General features: G+C 45.6%; 2 protein-coding genes and 1 long non-coding RNA gene across 3 annotated transcripts in view; 2 read left to right on the top strand and 1 right to left on the bottom strand.

The window, feature by feature from the left end:
- Ints7 (integrator complex subunit 7) overlaps positions 1-22,503 on the bottom strand; it is a 502,168-nt gene that overhangs the window by 346,138 nt on the left and 133,527 nt on the right. The gene's annotated exons all lie outside the window — the stretch shown is intronic.
- The window catches only part of LOC142859150 (uncharacterized), a 45,007-nt gene that overhangs the window by 2,184 nt on the left and 20,320 nt on the right, over positions 1-22,503 (top strand). The window lies entirely within an intron of this gene.
- LOC142858428 (small ribosomal subunit protein eS28-like) lies at positions 19,051-19,393 on the top strand. Its single transcript, XM_075987603.1, has one exon. The coding sequence runs from the start codon at positions 19,076-19,078 to the stop codon at positions 19,283-19,285; it is 210 nt and encodes a 69-aa protein (XP_075843718.1). The 5' UTR covers positions 19,051-19,075; the 3' UTR covers positions 19,286-19,393.

Genomic DNA, 22,503 nt, shown 5'->3' with positions numbered 1-22,503 from the left:
ATACTCTAGGTTACAGAGTGAGGCCCTGTCTAGAAATTAATAAAGCCTTGTGAGTAGGGCAGCAGTTTGTTTCTTAAAACCAGGCCTTCTTTCTGGGTCCCGGCTGATCTGGAACTCATAACATAGCTCAGGCCGGCCTACAGCACAAAGCAATCTGCTTGCCTTGGTCTCCCCAGTGTTTGGATTATAGGTTTGAACTACAGTGCCCAGCTAGGATGGCAGTTTTCACGTCTTTAAGGAACTGCCATACTTAAAGGAGTATCACTTATTTTGTCTGCTTTGAAAATGTACCTGTAATCCCAGCTCTAGAGAGGCTATACAGCAGGAGAACCAGGAGTCCTGGGCTAGCCAGGGCTACATAGTCCTAAAAAACAACCTTGTCCTAAAAAACAAACAAACAAACAAAAAACAAAAAAAGTTCATGCTTCATCAGCCCCTTCTCCCACTTTGATCCCAGAAATGAAAGTAAGAAACGTTGCCTTATGCCGAAAGGAAATATTTTTATTCCCGTTCAGTACAGGGCCTGTGTGGAATATTTATCCTTTCCATGTGTGTTTAGCATTCATAGCTATTATTATCACTTATCTACTTCCCAAATATATTTTACAGTACAGGGTGTGGTAGGGATGTAGCTCACTTGCATTTTCAAGGCCCAGGGTATGATTACAACTCAACAGCCGGGCGGTGGTGCTGCTGCTGCTGCTGCTGCTGCTGCACACCTTAATCCCAGCACTTGGGAGGCAAAGGCAGGTGGCTGTCTGTGAGTTCAAGGCCAGCCTGGTCTACAGAATGAGTTCCAGGATGGCCAGGACTGTCAAACAGAAACCCTGTATCAAAAAAGGAGGAAGAAGAAGATGAAGAAGCACAACAATAAAGAACTGCCTAGCAGTAGGAAAGTTAGATATGCTCATTCACTTCCTGTTCTCCCTTTGTCAATGTAGGCACCAAGATATTGGACCTTTAAATATAAACCTAAGCAGAGAAGTGTAGTAGCGTGTACTGAAGATGACTGTGATTGTGACATCATATTCTTAGGGAAGATGGGTGAGGAGCCATCCCACGTGTTCCACCCATCTCAGCCTTCCCACATGCTGTGGTACCCGCTGACAGCTGCCTGAACACGGGACACACCAGCCCTTGAGATAATGAACTAGCACTCGCTGGCCAAGCAGTGGGACTCGGGCTTTGCTTTTACAAAGCAACCTGTGGGACGTTTCACCACAGTAAGAGCCCAGATACATAGAGGAACACTGTAACACTGGGTCCTGGGGCCTGCATTTTTCAAAGTATTGTAGGAATGTTGGTCATGATGGAAGACAGCTTTAATCCTAGTACTCAGAGGCAGAGGCTGGTGGAACTCTGAGTTAGAGGCCAGCCTGGACTATTTCGTGAGTCCCAGACAGCCAAGGCTATAGACAGAGAGGGAGAGACCCTGCCTCAAACACCAAACACAAACGAAAAACTACGACAGGAGATTCTGAGGTTGATAGTTTTCTTGAAACTTTTCTTGATGGTTTGTAGACTTTAAGAAAACTGAATCTTAGGAGTAGCCTGAGATGCTCACAACCTTTTCTAGACCCTGCAGGTCTAGAAATTAAATTTCAGGTCATTATTGGATCACATCTGTTCTGTCTGTGTTAGTCCATAACGACAGCCGCACAAAATGCCAGACTGCTGCCTAAGTAACAGGGGCTAGTTTCCAACTTATGGAGGCTAAAGCCCAAGATCACCGTGTGAAAAGCTGTGGTTTCTCCGCCCTGCCTCTTACCCAGTGCTCAGGGGCATCTCTCTGGGCGTGCATCTGCTTCTTCTCTCTAGCTCTCTGTCCAGATCTCTCCTGTTCCTGTTGGGCAGGGTCTCCTTAGGTAACCAGCAGGCCAGGCTCCAGATCATCATTTGGCCCAGACTATGCGCTGCCCAGGTATCTTCCTGCTGAGATTCTAGGCATGCACCACCACACCCAGCCAAACTTCTTGTAAGATAACCAGTCTGTTTGGATTGGGGCCCACTCTAATGGCTGCTTTTCAAAACAGTGGTCTCTTTAAAGGCCCTAGGTCAATTTGCATTCTGAGGAAGAAGGAGTTGAGTTTCAATGTACGTATTTTTGGGAGGTACTGTTGAGCCGTTTTACTAGCTCCTCATGCAAAGGTCCCAGAAGTCCTGATCTTCTTGCTCATCTCAGACACTTCTGCTAATTAGCTTCAAGCCCAGAATGATATGGAGTTGCTGGGTTTGAACCCAGGACCTCAAGCCTGCTCAGCAGGCACTTTGCAGCTCTAGCTATACGCCTAGCCTGTCCTTAAACTTTTCTTGAAATTCAGCAAACCATGCAGCAGACAGTGCTGCAGGTACAAACATACTAAGGATGCGTGGAAGGGACGTATTTAGCCTTCTGACCAGGAGTCACATTCAGTCAAGACAGTTAAACCCTATAAAGCATGAAAAACAGTGTTTGGCCTGACTCCTTCAGGAAACCCTTTCAAATGGCGTTTATACCTACTTCTTGTGTTTCAGAGTTCATTTTAGCTCTACATGTTGGATTCACCTTTCATCTTGCATATAATACCTTCTTCTCGCCAGAAAGCTCTTACCTTGCTACCTTTTTACACTCTGGGTAGCTCGCTGAGGTTATCCTTTGGTTTATTTACACAGTCTGCCACATGCAAATGAATGTAAATTCCTAGAATGATCCTAGCCGGAAGGCACGGGATGGGCTGTAGAAGCTTCTTCCTTGACAACTGGCTTCCAGTTCCCTGGTCTTCTACCTTAGAACTGTCTTTATCAAAACACAAACCTCAATTCCAGAACTGCAGAGCCTTCCTGTGCAACCCCAATAAGGAAAAGAGGAAACAGACCTGGCCTTATGGCAACAGGTGTCAATCTCCTCTCAAAACCTCACATTAACCACAGAGCATTGTGGGAAAACGCAGTAACTTCATTTCTGGGAGTCTCCACACATTTGAATACAATCTAACCTAATACCTCAGGAGGCTAAATTCCACCCACGTAATACACATACGCACAACAAATTAGGTTATAACTAGAGAGGGGGTCCCTTGGGCAGAAGACTCTCTCTGGGCCCTCTCTTTTTCCTGGTGGCAATTATAAAAACATTTTACCTACCTGTGCTGGTTTCTACAGTGAGGCTTCAGTGAGCTATTTCCTCTCTGGGGAAAGCTCACCAGCAGTTTTGTGCCTGTGCAGGGCCTTGGCACAGGCCCTGGATTGCTAGGAGACAGCGGCAACTTAGAAGTCGGCCGCCCCAGAGAATCTGGCATTCCAAACGCTGTCAACGTCATCCCCTGACTGGACGGAAAGATGTCCCTAGTCGCTTTCCATAAAACCTCTAGACAAGGAGGTCAGACCATCAAGCCTTGACTGCAGAATTTCAGCACCCAATCTTAACAGGGTTGTTCCTAAACAATATTATGACATAAACAAGGCTGTCTTCTCTGGGCTCCTTTCCTGTCTGTCTGGTTTCCCTTTTCTTCTCAGGCCTAAACTATGTCTAGGGTCCTAGAGACACCAGGAGAGGCAATGGTTCCCCCAGGACAGCATCCTGAACTGGGGTCTTCTGCCCAGTGCAGCACTGCCCCGGCCACACCCTCGGTGTCCTGCCCACTGAGGTAAATCAGCACACAGCTTCTGCTGGAAAGTGTTCCCTATTCCTACAGCATCAACATTTCCTAAAGGCCCTCCTGCCATCCCAAAGCCACAGCCCATTTCTCCTGGTGGCTTCCTAGGGGCTCCAATGGGTAAGATACTCTAGAAAAAAATTCAGCAAGACCTTTCTCCTCCAGAACCCACAAAATTACATAATATACCTGTGGATAAGACAAATGCAGATTTAAAACTGTGTTTTCCTGAGGTAAGACACAAAAGAACAATGTGTGACTGAGCACACTCAGCAGACGTCCCTGGTCACGTTCTCAGTGCTGTGTGTACATTTTCCCTTTCAATACATTTAGTTTAATATCATGCACACGATGAGGGTGGGGCCTGAAGGTCATAGTGCACCTGTGGAGGTCAGAGGACAACTTTGTGGAGCTGGTTCTTTCCTTCCGCCTTGAGAGGCTCCAGAGATTAAACTCAGGCTGACCCAGTGAGCATCTTTATGCGCTGACCCCTTTCACTGGCCCTCATCCTTCCAGTATGAATTTCCTTGGCTTATTGTCGTTGGGGTAACTTCTCACTGCGTAGCCCGGTCTGGTCTGGAATCCCCAGTCTTCAGACCTCTGGAGTACGCTCGGGATTACAGGTGTATGTCAGCACATCTGCATCCATTCCTCCAGCTCTCACAACAGCTCTGTGAGGTGTATTGCTACCCATGGTCACAAATGGGTAGGTTAAAGAATTTGCCCTAGTCACTTAGCAAGTGAAGAAGTCTGAACTGAGTTTTCAGTTTCTGGGCTGCAGTGTTTTTCTGAGAACTACTGGCATGAACTCCCCCCACCCTTCACGTGTGGGGGGGGGGGCAGAGAGTGACAGCCAGGTGTCTATCTTCATCACTCTCCATCTCATTTTTTGTCACAGGTCTGTCACTGAGCCTGGAGTTGATCTTTTTGTCTAGACTGGCTGGCCAGTGAGCACTGGGATACACCTGTCTCCACTCTAACTGGGGGTTACAAATGTGTCCCCCACACTCGGCTGTTTATGTGGGTGCTTACTCTTGCACAGCACACACCTCTCCAACCCCAGACTTGTCTCTTTCGTTCCTTTCTCCTGCTGGCCTCTGGTGCTCACCCTTGTGCTACTAGCCACAGTGGAAGACGAGGGAGGGGAATAAGTCACAGTCTTCCTCCTCTACCTGTGGGTCCAATGAACCCCTCGTGGTCTAGCCAAGAAGGCCCAGCATCATCTTCACCTCCTACCTAGCTCGAGTTCACTGCCCCTCCCCGTGGGTCTAGGCCTCCGTCACTCTGCTGACTGCATTTGGAAAAGCCTGGGTACTTTACAAGTCAGCTTCTCTGTGAGGGTTCCATAGAGCTGCCTTTTTCATTGCCTTCTTTTGCTGTTGTTTTCCAGTTACTTAGGTACTTTCTATGGTGGTGGTTCTCTGCCTGGGGGTCATGGCCACCACAGGGGTCCCATATCAGATATTTACATTACAATTATTAACAGTAGCAGAATCACAGTTATGAAGTAGCAATGAAAATAATTTTGTGGTTGGGGGTCATCACAACATGAGAAACCGTATTAAAGGGTAGCGGCATTAGGAAGGTTGAGAACATCTGTTGTAAGGGAATAAGAAATAGATTTTTTTAAAAATTCAGTGTTTATTTAGTTTATTTGAACTATTTTTTCACTTTTTTTTTTCTTTCTTGAGACAGGGCTTCTCTGTATAACAGTCCTAGCTGTCCTGGAACTAGCTCTTGTAGACCAGGCTGGCCTCGAACTCACAGAGATTCACCTGCCTCTGTCTCCCAAGTGCTGGGATTAAAGGCGTGTGCCACACAACCACCTGGCTTTTTTTTTTCTTTCACCTTCTAACATTAGCAGTTGGGTATTCAGTCTGTGACCAGGAACAGTCATGATACTCACACATCTTTGAAAGTTTATTTCAGTCCCTGCAAATCTGCTGTTCTCATTCCCAGTGAGCACCGTAACATCTGGAGGTTGGAGAACACTGCCAGTGTCAGGTCAGCTCTCCTTACTCCACAGCTGCCCCTTTGTCCATGGGTACATTCCTGCAGCTCTGCTTTAAAAGCTGCCTTTGGAATGCCATCAAAGCCCTCCTCCTTGTCAGGACCCGGGTTCTTCCCCCTGATTAACCACTGTATTCAAAGTGCCATTTTTTTTTCCTTTGGTTCTTTGCTTCTTCACATGTATCTTCTACATGTTTCTTGTAGCTAACGGCTACGACAAGCCTGTCACCTAGAACCCTACACATACTTGAGACATTCCAAGTGCACAATGTCTGTGTTAGCGTGTCTTGGCTGTAGTGGTTTGAGTAGGACTGGCCCCCATAGATGCATGTGTTTGAATCTTGGCCCATAGGGAATGGCCCTCTTATGAGGTGTGGCCTTGGAGGAAGTGTATCACTGTGGAGGCAGGATTTGCGGTCTCTCATGCTCAAGCCAGGCCTAGGGTGGCCTGCAGATCAAGATACAGACTCGCAGCTCCTTCCCCAGCACCACGTCTGCCTGTATGCCGTCATGCTTCTTGCTATTATGATAATGGACCAAACCTCTGAAACTGTAAGCCAGTCACAATTAAATATTTTCTTTTATGATAGTTGCCGTGTTCCTGGTGTCTTTTCATAGCAATAGGCACCCTAAGACAGTGGCCAAAAACAGCTTGGGGAAGAAAGGGATTTCAGTGCAGGAACCCAAGGCAGGAACCTAGAGGCAGGAACTAAAAGAGAGACCATGGAGGAATGATTCCTACTAGCTGTCTCAGCCTGCTGTTACAGCACCCAGGACCTCATGCCTAGGGTGGCACCACACACAATAGGCTGCCCTCCCATGAGTCATTAATCAGGAAATGCCCCCCACAGACTTGCCTATCATCTGGGTGGAGGCATTTCTCAATGGGGGATCCTCTTTCCAGATAACTCAAGCTTATTCCAGTTGACAAAAAGTCCGCCAGGACACAGCTTCACGGCTCTCCACTCAGACTGCAAACAGATTCCAGTTTCCCCAGCTACATAAGAACTTAGAACTCACTGTTCCCCAGGCTGCCTCTAATGTGCTGCAGTCTTTCTGCCTCTGCTTCCCCAGTACTGGGGATTACAAGTAGCTCTACCACATTGGGCTCATCTCCCTCAATCCCCGTCTCTCCAGGTAATTCACTTTTAAAAATGCTTTCCGCTTTTTATGTATGTATTTATCTGTATGTACATGTGTATGTGTAGGTCAGAGGACACCTAGAGAAGTCAGTTCCCCTCCTCCACACGGGTCTGAGGATGGAGCTCCATCATTAGACTTATTGGCAAGCACCCTTGCCCTCTTTGGATCTTGCCAGAAAATTCATTTTTTAATTAAAAACTTTGAGTCAGCCAGGCGATGGTGGCGCACGCCTTTAATCCCAGCACTTGGGAGGCAGAGGCAGGCGGATCTCTGTGAGTTCGAGACCAGCCTGGTCTACAGAGCTAGTTCCAGGACAGGCTCCAAAGCCACAGAGAAACCCTGTCTCAAAAAACCAAAAACAAAAAAAAAAAAAACAAAAAAAAAAAAAACAACTTTGAGTCAGTATACAAAATGCTGGGTTTTATTAAAGTATGTTAAAACATATGTGCCACTCTAGTTCTTTCCTGGTGTGCCCCTGCCTCGGTTCTCCCTCTCTCCTTTGTCCCCTCTCCTGGTGTGCGTCCCCCTCCATATGGTCTTCTGTCTTGGCTTGTGGTCACATTATTTTGCCCTCTCTTTCTCCTGTCTCTCTATCTGCCGCTCTTCCGTCCGTCCATTACTCCATCCTCCAGCGTACAGCTAAATCTTACCCTGCTCTCTCTAGCCCCTGGGAAAGCTGGCTTTTGTCAAATTCCTGGACCCTCTTGAGTTTGCTCAGAGTCACCTAAATTCCAACTTGGCAGTGTCCCTGAACTCTGGCCACAGAAGTTCCCAAAGCAGACTTCTTTCTATAAATAGGCCCTTGACTGGATTTGAACTAATTTATGCCTCCTTACATCGACCTCCCCCACAAGACCTGAGAACGTCACGCTCAGGTCTCCTCTCAGTGCAGAAAGTCCTAGCCTAGATGAGCCCTTTGTTTGCAACTATCCTGTGTCTCCAAGTTTATCACAGAAATAAATAAATATCCTGGATCACTTTTATTCTAAGTGTCAAGATTTGGTGATATTTAATGATAGAAATGAATTCTCTCTCTCTCTTTTTCTTTTGGTTTTTTGAGACAGTTTCTAGAAATGAATTCTAAAAGAAACACACAGGGTAGTTTCAATTTAGTGGGAGTACAGGACCTTCCTACCTGACCCAGGCTTACCTGGAACTCTTTTTTGTTGTTGTTTTTGGGTTTGGTTTTTTTTTTTTTTTGAGACCAGGCTGGCCTTAAACTCACAGAGTTCCACCTACCTCTGCCCCGAGTGCATTAGAGGTTTTGTGAGCATGCCCAGCTGGTCTCTTGATCCTTCTGTCTCAGTCTCTCTACTACTAAGATGACAAGTCTCTGTTATTATACTGGTTTATATAGTTCCATTTATGAATGGGGAGATCAGATTGAAGAAGTTAGGGACTAGATCATCACAGAATGTCTCAAAATCAGACTGTATGGCCTTACAGTGCCAGCACATCCTACTGTACTCTGTCCTTTACAGTGTTAGCCTTGAGAGCCTCAGGCTCAGGAAATGGTAACCTGTCTTGATCAGGGTTACTATTGTGGTGATGAAGCACCGTTACTAAAAGCAACTGGGGGAGTAAGGATTTATTTTGCTTACAGTTCCATATCAAAAGCTCAAAGTTCATTATCAAAAGCGGTGAGGTAGGAATTCATTCAGGAGAGGAACCTGGAGGCAGAAACTGATGCAGAGGTCATGGTGGTGGTGGGGGGGGGGTAGAGCTGCTGCTTATTGGCTTGTCCATCATGGCTTGTTCAGCCTGCTCTCTTTCTTGACTTTCTGTTTGTTTGTTTGTTTTTAAATTTATATCTGAAGCCGGGCGGTGGTGGCGCACGCCTTTAATCCCAGCACTCGGGAGGCAGAGGCAGGCGGATCTCTGTGAGTTCGAGACCAGCCTGGTCTACAAGAGCTAGTTCCAGGACAGGCTCCAAAACCACAGAGAAACCCTGTCTCGAAAAACCAAAAAAAAAAAAAAAAAAAAAATAAAAATAAAAATAAATAAATAAATTTATATCTGAGCCACAGTTTTCCCTTCCTCTTCTCCTAGTCCATTCCCCCCAATCCCCACACTGTCGGCCCCACCCCCACCAACTCCATCTCTGTTTCTGTTCAGGAAAGAAAAGGTCTCCCATAGTTGTCAACAAAACATGGTATATTAAGTTACAGTAAGACTTAGCACCTTCCCATGTATTAAGGCTGGGCAAGGTGACCCAGTCTGAGTAGTAGGATCCCCAAAACCAGTACAAGAGTCAGAGATAGCCCTTTCTCCCACTGTTAGGAGTCCCACACGAGGACCAAGCTACATAACTGTCACATATATACAGAGTGCCTAAGGTCAGTACCATGCAGGCTCCCTGGTTGTCAATTCAGACTCTGTGAGCCCCTATGAGCCCAGGTTTGTTGACTGAGATTTCTGTCCTGTCCAGTTCCCGCAGTCATTAAGTCCCAAAGAAATCACACAGAGGTCTGCATCAATTATAAACTGATTGGCCCATTAGCTCAGTCTTTTTATTAACTCTTATAACTTATATAGCCCATTATTCTTATCTGTGTTAGCCATGTGGCTCAGTACCTTATTCAGTGAGGCAGTCACATCTTGCTTCTTCTGTGGTCAGGTCAAAACTGTAGAGGAATGGGATTCCTCATTCCCAGAATTCTCCTTGTTCTCATTGGCCCACCTCTATTTCCTGTCTGGTTGTCCCATCTATACTTCCTGCCTGGCTACTGGCCAATCAGTGTTTATTCTCCCACATCACAGGTTACTTGATTCTGTGGGTTTTCTTGTGGTGGTCTTGACCCGTCTGTCAGCCTGCTTTCTTGTAGAACCCAGGACAACCAGCCCAGGCATGCACAATCCATAATGGGCTGGGCCCTCCCAGGCCCTCCCCCATTAACTGCTAATTAAGAAAATGCCTTACAGTAGGATCTTATAGAGGCTTTTTCTCAGTTTAGGTTCCCTCCTCTCAGATGACCCCAGCTCGTGTCAAGTTGACATAACTATCCAGCACATGGCCACTTGATTCCTGGGGTGTTTGTGCAGTACCTTAGCCAGGTTACAGATATCCAGCCTCTCTCTCTACTCCTCCCCTCTCCTCTGGAGCCATTACTTGTCTCTATCTGGGTTACATTTCTCTCCTCGCCAAGCCTTCTGTAGTGCAGTGTGACTTCTTCTGAGGGTCTCAGCTGGCAGAACTTCTTCTGGTTCTGCCTGAACTCTGCTTAAGGTGAGTTTATCATGTTAGGGACTGAGCCTGCTGAGATGCTGTCATCATAAATATCAGGTCATGTTGAATTTCTCCAGAGCTTTGCAGACAGCAAATCTCATTTGTACACATGTGATTTTGTTGGACACTAAAAGCACCTCCCCAGATCGGCCAGTGTGTACTGGTGAGAAGAAGAAAGGTAAGGAGAGAGAACACTTTATAAGTGATCTGCTCTTGACATGTCTTCTGGAAATAGTTTAGGATACATACTTTCAAGTACTTTATTTTTCTTTTTTTTTTCAACTAAAGTAGAGATCTAAATTATTTAAATCAGTTGCTGGCAGCCCAACAACCTTGAGAAGCCACTAGTTGGAATTGGGGGCCTGGGTAGCTCCTACTCTAAGTGCTAAGAATTAAAACTCAGGGTTAACAAGAGATGTTAAAAGTATGGAGTTCAATTATGGTTTTTTTTTAAATTATGTATTTGTTTGTTTGTTTGTTGAAAAATACCTCATTATGTAGACCAGGTTGGCCTCAAACTCATAGAGATTCACTTGCCTCTGTTTCCCGGATGCTAGAATACACCACCACACCAGGCACTTATTTTCTAAGTTGTGTGTGTGTGTGTGTGTGTGTGTGTGTGTGTGTGTTTCATGTGCATGTACCCTCAGAGGCCAGAGGATTCCCCGAAGCTGGAATTACATGTGGTTGTGAGTTACCTAGTGTGTTTGCTGAGAACCAAATGGCATGTGTACCATTAGAATCGCCTGTGGTTCTTTTAAAACTCAGACTTTGTGTTTATGTGGGTATCTGGGAATACCTTTTAAGCCCTGATTCTGCAACCCCATTCCAGAGGTTCTGATTCTGAGGGCCTAGGACAGGCTGGGGAGCTTCGGTTTTTAGAAGTGTCTCCTGTGATCAGAGGGTGATGTGGCATTGCTATTTTTGTCTTCCCTCGTGGAGTCACCTGGGGAGCTTGGCCATGTAGAACTCCTGGCCGCATTGCAGATCTCCTGGGCCAGGACTGCACTGTAATAATCCTAAGTGATCCTAGTGTGGATAAGGCTGGCAGTTCACAAGGTGGAACCAAGCGAGAGGCGTATGACTAACCTAGAGGAAGCCTCTTTCATGGAGTGTGTAACAAGCACTCCATAAATATTGTTAGATGAGTGTGTTTCCATAGGAGAGGGAGTGTAGAGGTCCCACAGTGTGGACAGATTGTGTTGACAGGATCTCCTGGACACAAACCGACAAGCGCTGGAAGAGGAGGTCTCTTTACACATCAACCAGTCCGTGCTCAGTAGGTGTTTCACTCTCCCACTCAATGGGGAAGGAACACCAACACAGAGGGCTAATGAAATGCCTCTTTGCCTGTGGCTCTCCGGCTTTTGCAGCTGGATTAAAGGTGTGTTCCACCAGCTCTGGCCTACAGCTGGATTTCAAGGAAGAAGCCAACTGCCACAGTCAAAGGAACTTTTATGGAGGAGAAGAGGTGATCTTGATTTGTCTGAGAGACAGCGTGACAAAGGTCCCAGTGTGACAAAGGTCTAATGTGGCCAGGGCTGAACAATTATGTAGGATGTGGCTGAGCTGTAGATGGTTTTGAAAGTCAGGTTTCTGCACGTGGCAGAAAAGTCCAATGTACAGGGATAGAGGCTTGATGAGGGACTAGCAAATGCTGATTATTTTCACAAAACATCCATTCTTTTTTTTCTTGTAATAGGAAAACAAAACAAAAACCTTGGGCTATTAAATCCTGTCTCAAAAATAAATAAATAATCAATACAAATACCCCTTGTGCTCATAGCTGTCAGAAACACAGCCTTCAGGCTGGAGAGGACTCAGGCTAAGAGCACTGGCTGCTCTTCTGGGGGATTCAGGCTCAATTCCCAGCACCCACAGCAGCTCACAACTGTCTGTAACTCCAGTTCCGGGGATCCAACATCTTCACACAGACATATTTGCAAGGAAATTACAAATGCACATCAGAAATAAAAAGAAATCGTCAACAAAAATTTAAAACAATACTCAGACTACATTTCCCAGCCTCTTTGGAAGGGAGGTGAGATCATGTGACAGGGTCCCTGCTAGTAAGCGCTAAGCAGACCAGCTGCGGCTTCTCTAAAGCGGCTTTACAGCCTGGAGAGGTTGCTTACCCTGCACCTCTCCTTCCTGTTAATGAAGCAGGAACTGTAAGACCAGCGAGAAGGCAAGACAAAAGACAAGCTGTTCGTGACCTCACAGGCTTAGCTGACTGTCCCGGATCCACCTATGGTTTGGTGTCGTTATAATAAAGAAAGAGGATGTGAGAAAGCTACTGTAATTTTCATTTGGGGGCTGTGCTTGGTCATTGCTAAGTGTAGTTAGGGAGATAAGTTAATGATAGGGGAGAATGCCGGGTAACTGATACACGTCTCTGGTGGCTGGCTGTTGCAAGGGTCACTAGGGCAGGGAGGGCAAGAATCTAGAAGAACACGTAGCTTCAGTTCTGGGAGCCAAGCTGCTTCAGTGTCAGGAATTGTCATTGTTTAACCAACACAGGGCACAGGGGAGCTTTACAAGATGGCATGGCCATTGTTGACAGGGTGAGGACCTCAAGGTGGAAGTCACAACTAAGGAAGAAAATTATACATGTCTTGTCCCTAATGACCAGGTACCTAACTCCAGGCACTGTTTTCTGGTCTTAAAGCGAGAGAGACCACGAAGGATATATAATTTACTTAAGCCATTATTGCTATGTTTTGGGCTTTTCTGCCATGCATAGGCAAACATAGTTCAAACTAATAAAACATGTATTGATATTGCTGTAGTTTATAGTACATGTTCCCCAAAAGCCCCTTTATGGGGGAAGTGATGCAGCCTGCTAGGAGCTCCTTGAATCTCAGAGCTGTGCTCTTTCCTTTTCGTATCTTATCCTGAAAGTGTCCCGTCCTAGTCAGGCAACGCGCAGTTTTTCCCACCTTCAGCTTCCGTCAGGATTTCACCACAGTAACAAAACTGTGGGTCGAAATCTTCAGAACTACAAAACACAACCAACTTCTCTCTGTACGCTGATTTGCCTGGGCTCGGTATCAAAAGCTAACAAGCACTTGGGTCTGTCTCCTACAAGCCCTACAGTCCAAGTGCACTTTTAATCTCACCAAACCTTGTGTCCACTGACGGAACAAGGAGGAGCGAGCACTGTTGTTTAGATGCGGGGTCCACACAGAGCTGGGTACAGTACACGCTCAGCGATCTGCCTTCATGGTGCAAAGGGGCAAATCAGAAGACCAACCGAGAACACGGTGCCAGCTGTGTCCAGGGAGAGGTTTAGATCTGAGAGACTGGCATGGCAGTAGTGACTGTTATGGTTTGTAAGGGGAATAGACCAGAAGCAGGGAAATCTTCATCTGAAGGACAGCCAGTGTAAATGCTGTGTCCAGAGAGTGTTTAGATCTGAGAGACTGGCACGGCAGTAGTGACTGTTATGGTTTGTAAGGGGAATAGACCAGAAGCAGGGAAATCTTCATCTGAAGGACAGCCAGTGTAAATGCTGTGTCCAGAGAGTGTTTAGATCTGAGAGACTGGCACGGCAGTAGTGACTGTTATGGTTTGTAAGGGGAATAGACCAGAAGCAGGGAAATCTTCATCTGAAGGACAGCCAGTGTAAATGCTTGTTTAGCCCTTGTACTCCGGGCACGTTAGGACTTAAGTCCACAGTGACAAACAAGAGCATGTGTGCTTCTTACACTGAATAGGCAGGAGGTGGAGGGGTTGCCAAGTGCTGTCACACAAAGAAGTCCTGTGGAGTTCGTGGCCTGTGGTGCCACAAGTTAGAGCTTTGGAGAAGAGGAAACCTCAGAAAATGTCTGCACCATATTGGCCTGCGGTACATCTCCTTGATTGGTGATAGTTGTAGGAGGCCCAGGTAACTGTGGACAGTGTCACCCTGGACTGTTAGTCCTGAATGCTGTGAGGAAGCAGGCTGAGCACCCCGAAGAGCAAGTGGGCGAGCAGCACTCCTCACTCCCAGTTCCTGCCTTGAGTTCCTGCCCTGACCTCCCTGGATAATGGACTATCAGCTAGATGAAATAAACCCTTTCCTCTCCAAGCTGCTTATGGCCATGGCATTTTATAACAGCCATAGAAATCCTAACCAAGACACTTGGCTTAGATGCTAAACTATTGATGAGTAATTATGTAATGGCAAATTGAGGAAACGCCCTTAAGAGAAAGGGCAGTGCGTTCTGAGAAGCTCTATCAGGGATCTAACATACTGTGGTGGAAGGAAGCCAGCTCACAAAGGATGAAGCTGAGTTAAGTTAGGGAAAGAGACAGAATGTACATTTCTTCCGCTAGGATGAACCAGAGTTGTGAGAACAAGAACAGCCTGGAGGGGTACACAAAAGACCCGCCCCAAAGGCCAAGTGATCAGTAGGAGGCTGTATTTGAAGCATAATAGGGAACTTCAGGCAGGCTTTGAGCACATCCTCAGGTAGTCAGCACACTGCTGTGGAACCAGTGCTAGCCTCAAGCAAAGGACCCTGTGGGTTCAACCTTCAAAGCCACCTGCAGGTCTGTCCCTTACTCTGATGTCCTTCTCTCTGTTCCTATTATCCCCTCCCCCACAATTGTGTTGGAAACAAATAGTATGAAGGCAGTAGTGCAATTAATAAGACATTAGGTTAAGCTGTCTTGCTGGGCCGTGGTGGCACACGCCTTTACTCCCAGCACTCAGGAGGCAGAGGTAGGAGGATCTCTGTGAGTTCGAGGCCAGCCTGATCTACAAGAGCAAGTTCCAGAATAGCTAGGACTATTACACAGAGAAAGCCTGTCTCGAATCCCCCCCCCCCAAAAAGACATAAGACTCATAGACTGTTGAGGTTTTCTAGGAGTATCCAGTCATAAGGATCAGAGAACACAGTAACTCGTGTTGGGATGGAGACAGTGGAGCTGAGATGAACTTGATAGAAATTTAGGAGGTGGAATTGGACAGGACATGATAAAAAAACAAACAACAAAACACCCTAAAAACTACATCCATGTCTAGAAGCTCCAAGGAAGCAGATTTAGGGTGTGTAGTACCCACACACCAACAACCGACTCAGAGTCATCTTGGAGCTGGTTGCTACCATAACTGCTTTGATCATGAGGTCCAGCTGTTACCAGCCTCTGACCGCAGCCTCCTTCTCTCCCACCTCACTCCCTCGCATCTGCTGCTTTGAACCCTCGCTTCCTTTCCTTCTACCCTTCATTTCCCCTGGGCTGCTCTCACCCCTCCTGCCACTAGTGCCCTCTTCTTGCTTCTTACATCGTATCGCGACAGCAGAATTATCAGTCAACAGGAAGCTCGGGTCACCCTGAGGAAGTCTCACAATGTGACAGAGAGGTATTACACGGTACACATGGCCCCCGCTCAGCCGGCTCTCTGACTCACTTGGGAGTCCGGTCCTAGCTCTGTCCAGCTTTGCATTCCATGCATCGCTGTCAAATTTAATGTCTTCTTGACATCCCCAACTTAGGAGGATTTTGCTTAGACATTTTACAGTGTTGCAGAAGTTCCTATGGCTAAAATAAATATATTCTAGGAGAAGCCGGGCGGTGGTGGCACACGCCTTTAATCCCAGCACTCGAGAGGCAGAGGCAGGCGGATCTCTATGAGTTCGAGGCCAGCCTGGTCTACAAGAGCTAAAATGGCAGGAATGCTGAATAAGAGAAATCAAAAGGGTTGTGGCTGGGTATGAAAATATAGCCATGATAATCAGTTAAGAGGAAGGACAAAACTCTAGGAGAAGCCGGGCGGTGGTGGCACACGCCTTTAATCCCAGCACTCGAGAGGCAGAGGCAGGCGGATCTCTGTGAGTTCGAGGCCAGCCTGGTCTACAAGAGCTAGTTCCAGGACAGGCTCCAAAGCTACAGAGAAACCCTGTCTCGAAAAAACCAAAAAAAAAAAAAAAAAGACTCTAGGAGAAATAACAAACCAGGATGGGTAGGCTCAAGACAACTGCCATGACCCACTCTTCTCCCAAAGAGCACCTGCAAGGTATGGTTGACCTTTCCCCTAGTAAACTTCTCAACTTTATGGGCAATTACACATTTATACATCGCATCTAATGCATCTAATTGTCACAGGCTGAATTGTGTGTAAGGATATTTTCTAAGAAAGTCTGTGCCTGCTCCAGGAAGGAGACCACCATAGACTGCCTGAAGGTAGACAGCAGGAAGAGACATGGTAGAGCAAGCCTTGTAAGGCAGACGCTAGAGGCAGACCAAGCCATTGGCCTACTTGACCTGCCCTCCTCCCTGGTGGATGACTTAGCTTTGACTGACATGACCTGCCCTCTTCTCTGGTGGATGACTTAGCTTTGGCTGACTTGACCACTTGGAATGCTTCTTCAGTACTTGCTCACTCTGCTTGTGTCCAGGTGTGAAATCTGTCTGGAGCACAAAACCATTACCTCGGGAATGCTTCACTGGAAGGCTGAGGAAAGCAACTTCCTATCTGCGGCAAAGGGTGTGTGGTAGGTGGAAACTGCTTCCAGTTCTGAGTCCGGTTCTCCCTAGGTTAGTGCAACGTAGTGTGATGCTCTCGATGCTGGGCAGTCAGCACACCCCTGGCCAACCACAGATTATTTTATCGCTGAAACTTCAATGTTCTACAGGCAAAGTGTAATTTGTGTATTTTTACTCAGATGATAGTTTCAATGTATGGCTTGATCAGCATCTGTTCTTTAAACCCAGTCTTCCTCATTCCAAGTAGACTCTCTTTGCATCCATCTTTATAAGCTTCTCATCAACCAGAGAGGTTATAGTTCATGTTTCTCAAGATACATTAAAAAATTTGTTTCTATATAAAACCCATTCGATATCTGGGCACATGAGTCTAATTCTAGCACTCTGAGAGTGGGGTGAGGCAGGAGACTTACGCGAAGGTGAAGGCTAGCTTGGGCTACATAGTGAATTCCAGTCTAGCAAATAATACAAGCAAGACGCTGTATCGAAGAAAAAGAAGGAGGAGTGGAGAGAAAAAAAATAGATACACTATCAAATTTCTAAGTAGTAAAGAATAGCTATTGATTAACTGAGATATATATATATATATACATGTCATCATACAGCTCTACCAGTAAATATATATTGTGATATAATTAAGTATATTATATAAAAACCAAATATACATAGAAGTGTATACAACATATATTTCAGGATTATTGAGATGTGATTCACATAGCACATAAGTCCCTCATTTAAAGTACATAAAACATGCTTTTCTTAATACATTCACAGAGTTATGCAAATATCACCACAATCAGTTTTAAAAGTATTTTTATCACCCCAACAAGATCTGAGTCCATTAGTAAGCACTTAATATCTTTCTTTGAATTCCCTGGCTGTAGGAAAGTTGCTATTTTTTGTCTCTAAAGAATGATCTATTCTATTCATGTCAAATAAATCGAACCCTGGAGCTTACAGCCTTTTGTGTCCGGCTACTTTCACTTTAGATTGTTAAATAGTGCATTGTCTGCCATGCCATTGCGCCAGTCAGCCCATCAACTGCTGCGCGTTTGAATTATCTCTACCTTGCCGCTGTTACGAAAACATTCCCCTGGACATCAGTGAACCTGTTTGTCGTGGGCCATGGGTGTTAGCAAAGGTGACGCACACCTTCCTCATGGGTGTGAGATCTTAGAGTCCTGTTGTGATTTGTATTCCTCTCACAGTTAAGGGTCATTATCTTTTCGTGCACCCATTAACATTTTTCATACTTTCTTTGGAGAAATGTCCATTCAGAATTTTTTCTGTCTTTAGACTTTAGGTTCTTTTCATGGTTGAATTATAATATTTTATATAGTCTAACCCCTTTATCACCCACATATTACAAATAGTTTCCCATTTTTCATTTTTTGTTAGTAGACCACAAAACTATTTTTCTATCCAACTTATCTATTTATTTTTCTGTTGTTACTTATGCTTTTGTTTCCACATCTAAGACAGCCTACTCTAAAGCCTGGCGGTGGTGGCGCACGCCTTTAATCCCAGCACTTGGGAGGCAGAGGCAGGCGGATCTCTGTGAGTTCAAGGCCAGCTTGGCTTACCGAGTAAGTTCCAGGATAGACTCCAAAGCTTCAAAGAGAAACCCTGTCTCAGAATAAAAAAAGGAAGGAAGGAAGGAAGGAAGGAAAGAGAGAGAAAGAAGAAAGAGAAGAAAGCCTACTCCTCTAAAAAAAAAAAAAAGCAACAATTTGTTGTTTGGTCCCAAAGGAACTCAGGACAAATGCTGGCTGAGGTGCCTGTGACCGTATCAGCGTGACACTGGGTGTTGTAGCACCTGCTAGAGAGCCTGGCTCTTCTCCGTGCCCTGTCCCACTCCAAACTTCTCCAGCCCCTGAGCTTCACCCCCTTTCCCCAGCTTCTCTTTCTGTATAACCCACCCATGTTGACATTTATTTTTATGTGCATGAGAGTTTGTCTTGCACGTATGTCTGTACACCGTGTACATGCCTGGTGCCTGCAGAAACTAAAAGAGGCATCCCTGCAACTGGCCTGATAGAAGGTTGGGAACTGGGACAGAGCTGGGCTGATTTCTTCCAGTTTCCAAGGTCAATATCTTTGGCTGCCTCCTGCGTGAAGCGCACCAATGCTGACTGTTAGAACTGTAGAATTGTTAGAATCGTAATCTGCGTCTACACCAATGGCTGAGTGCAAACTTGAAGTCAAAAGTAAAAATATTTTCTCATTGGTATCTGGTTGAGAGGTAATATAAGAAATTAGCAATGATTTTCCTTGAAAGGAAACCACCTGCCTGTGCTTTCTGTTTTGCTGGGGATCAAACCTGTGCCCAATCATATCACTCCTGTCTCCACCCCCTAGTGCTGGGATCCCCTTTGTGTGAGTTCTGTTTCTCTTTTAGACAGATTCAGTCTTGTGTAGTCCAAGTTGACTTTGAACTAACAGAGATCCCTTTGCCTCTGTCTCCCAAATCCTGGGATTAAAGGTGTGTGCCACCACTCTCTGGCCTCTAGTGGCTTAGCTCCCTCTGATGTTCAGACAAGCTTTATTTATTAAAATACAGTCCCGCCCTCTCCGCCTGATCGCCGCCATCATGGACACGAGTCGCGTGCAGCCCATCAAGCTCGCTAGGGTAACCAAAGTGCTGGGCAGGACCGGTTCGCAGGGACAGTGCACGCAGGTCCGTGTGGAATTTATGGATGACACCAGCTGTTCCATCATCCGAAATGTCAAAGGTCCCGTTCGAGAGGGAGACGTGCTCACCCTATTGGAGTCAGAAAGAGAGGCTCGGAGGTTGCGCTGACTGACCTTCCTGCTGGGTCCTGAGTATACACCACTTGGCCCATGATGACCTGCGACTATTAAATAAAACATTTGTATTGTTTTAACTCTTAAAAAAAATAATATAAAATACAGTCTCACTCCAGAGCTGCTGCTGCAGGCTGCCTGCCTGGCCTGGCTGTCTCTGCAGAAGCCTCAGAAAAGCGGCTTTCCAGCAGGACTGGCTGAGCTGTACCTCAGGGCGATGCCCTAACTGCAGTTGAGTAATCTCCTTGTTTTTATCAGAGACAGTTCTTTTCCTCATTTAACACATTGGCAGTCCACTTCTGAGAACTGACCTTCTGGTGCCCGGGGTAGGACTCTCTTGGGTGAGACGTCACCCAGCTTGGTCCTGCAGGCTGAAGAGGCTCAAGGGGTCTGTGATGGGGAAAATCATAGTTGAGGGGCTGGAGAGATGGCTCTGCAGCTGGGGCCACTGGTTGCTCTTGCAGAGGATCCAGGGCTCTATCCAGCATCCACATGGAGGCTCACAGCCATTTATAACCCCAGTGCCAGGGATCCATTGCCCTGTTCTGGCTTCTACAGGCACCAGGCATGTACATGGCACACAGACATACATGCAAGATAAACACTCATACACATAAAATGAAAATAAATGTAAAAACAGACAAAATCACAGTAGAGCCCAGGAGGGAAAGATAGTGGCCTTATCTTCATCCCAGAGCCAGGGCCCTGTCACCAGGATGAGGCCTGGCAGGGGACTCCACCCCTTTATCACATGCACATTGGACCAGCTGCCCCACTACCCCCTTCCGTAACATTGTAGTTCAAGATGGAGTTTATGAGCTAAGCAGCATGGCAGTTTATGATAACCACAGCCAATCATATCAACATACAGTTTCCTAGAGAGGTTCAGTGCCGTCATGCCCAAAGTGTGGCCCTAGAGTCACACTGCCCTTGAATTCCCATCCTCGCTCTATTCCTTATACACTGGGAACTGACTGTTTTATAAGTTTTTCTGTCCCAATTTCTCCTCATCAGTACGGAGTACGTAATTTCATAAATTACTGTGAAAATTGAATAAATAATGTCATTGACTACAAGATACATTTTAATTAGTCATGGTAGACTCTCAAAGCAGTCATTTGACTAAGAAAACGTATGAGACACTAAAATAAAATGGAAGTGTAGTTTGAAGTCCATTCCACTGTGTGCGTGTGCGCGCACACACGCGTGCATGTGTGTAGTGTGTGTGTGCGCGTGCGTGCGTGTGTGTGTGTGTGTGTGTTGTTATTTGTTTTTGTTTTTAGAAACAGTGACTCTCTGTGTAGCCCTGGCTGTCCTGTAACTCTGGCCTCGAACTCACAGAGACCTGCCTGCCTCTGCCTCCTGGGATTAATGGCATGTGCCACCTGGCCAAGGATATATTTTTAATGGAAGTTCTCAGACTTTTTTCCAGGTTTTTGCTGTGCTGGATATTGAACCCAGGTTCTTGTGCATGCTAGACAGGCACTCCACCACTGAATTACTTGCCCCAGGTTCTTCCCAGAGAATTTCTCATTCAACAGTGAGTGCTTTCAGGTTTTTTATATATAGTTTCACGTTTTGATAAAAATTGCAAAAGGAGTACAAATTAGGGCTATTAATCATTACTTTATCAGTCTCTTTTTCTCTCTCAAAGTATTTTTTCTATATAATAGAATATAGAGAACTTTTGAGAATATATTGTACATCATATTCTATACCTTAAACCCTTCAGTGTTTCCTAAGAATCAGGATAATCTCTCTACTACTGTTGAGTCACTCAGGAGCCACGGTGTTAAATGGCCGACGGTGTGCACAGTGCACAGTACACGCTGCATTCAAAATGAAGGCTACCATAAAGCCCCACGGTGCCACGGAGCCAAGGGCCTCACATTCGTCATGGGTTTGATCCTGAAGTCATTTGGGGCATTGCAGAGTCAAGAGCCTTTCACTGTTGCAGTATTTTGTGTGGTCCCCACTATAGTTACGCGATCCCATTATATGTTTAAGAAGCTTTGGTCTAATCTAGAATGTCCAAACACGTCTCTAAATTCATCTTTTTCATGAATATTTGTCATGACAAATAGCATATGGTAGCCATATACTATTTCATGCATAGTAATGGAATAGGTGGTATAAATTTCTACTATGTGCTTCCTGAATGAAACCATGTGGGTTTATGATGTGTTCTTAGGAAAAGTAGGATTGGATGGAAGACACTTCCAACTTTTGACATAGTCATTGAGAAAAAACTCACTCAAACCAAATATATCAAGGGGCCTGGAGTTTGCACTTAGACCCTTTGACTTGATCCTGAGAATCTCAAAATGGGTCTGAAGTTAGACCCTATTGCTTTTTTATTTTTTTATTTTTTTTTTGGTTTTTCGAGACAGGGTTTCTCTGTGGCTTTGGAGCCTGTCCTGGAACTAGCACTTGTAGACCAGGCTGGTCTCGAACTCACAGAGATCCGCCTGCCTCTGCCTCCCGAGTGCTGGGATTAAAGGCGTGCGCCACCATCGCCCGGCGACCCTATTGCTTTTTAAACATTTTAAACTTTTAACAACTATATGATAGGAAAGAGAGATTATTACTATTTCAAAGCAGGTGGTATATTTAAATCTAGTTTATATAGATTTATATATATATACTCATATATACGTTATCTTTACTTCATTAAACTTATATTCTTTCTTTGGTTTGCTTTTGTGATGCTATGGATTGAACTTGGAGACTCACTCATGCTAGGTAAATGTTCTACCTTTCAACTACATCTCCAGTCCTAAACTTAAGTCCCATATGTAAAAACAAAGAGCCTTTATTTTAAGCAAGTTTGCAAACTTGGTCTCTCCACATGTCCAGCGTATTGGAATAAACAGAGCCCTGAGCTCAGTTAGAATTGGGTTTTTATAGTAGTAAAGGTATGGGTGAGAGTTTTTTTGAGGTTTAGGACCCCTGATTGGCTGACATTTGTCTAGGCTGTCCTGGTGAGTGTGTGTTAGCAGGTTCCTACCTACAGTGGTTGGAATGTTAGGAATTTCCTTTGAATGGTCTGTTCTTGGATGGTGGTTGGATCGTCTCAGCTTGTGGCTCTGCCTGCAGCCAGGCATTGCTTCAGGGTAAACTACGGAGACTCAGACCTTTTATTAAATTTATTGATGGCTGAGTTCTACTCTGGCAGGTGATAATGGTTGGAAGTAATGAACTTCCTTTGGGTGA

Source organism: Microtus pennsylvanicus, chromosome 10 (assembly GCF_037038515.1).
Source record: "Microtus pennsylvanicus isolate mMicPen1 chromosome 10, mMicPen1.hap1, whole genome shotgun sequence".
NCBI lineage: Eukaryota > Metazoa > Chordata > Mammalia > Rodentia > Cricetidae > Microtus > Microtus pennsylvanicus.
The sequence above is the reverse complement of the archived record's forward strand: the minus strand, read 5'-3'. Positions and strand labels throughout refer to the sequence as shown.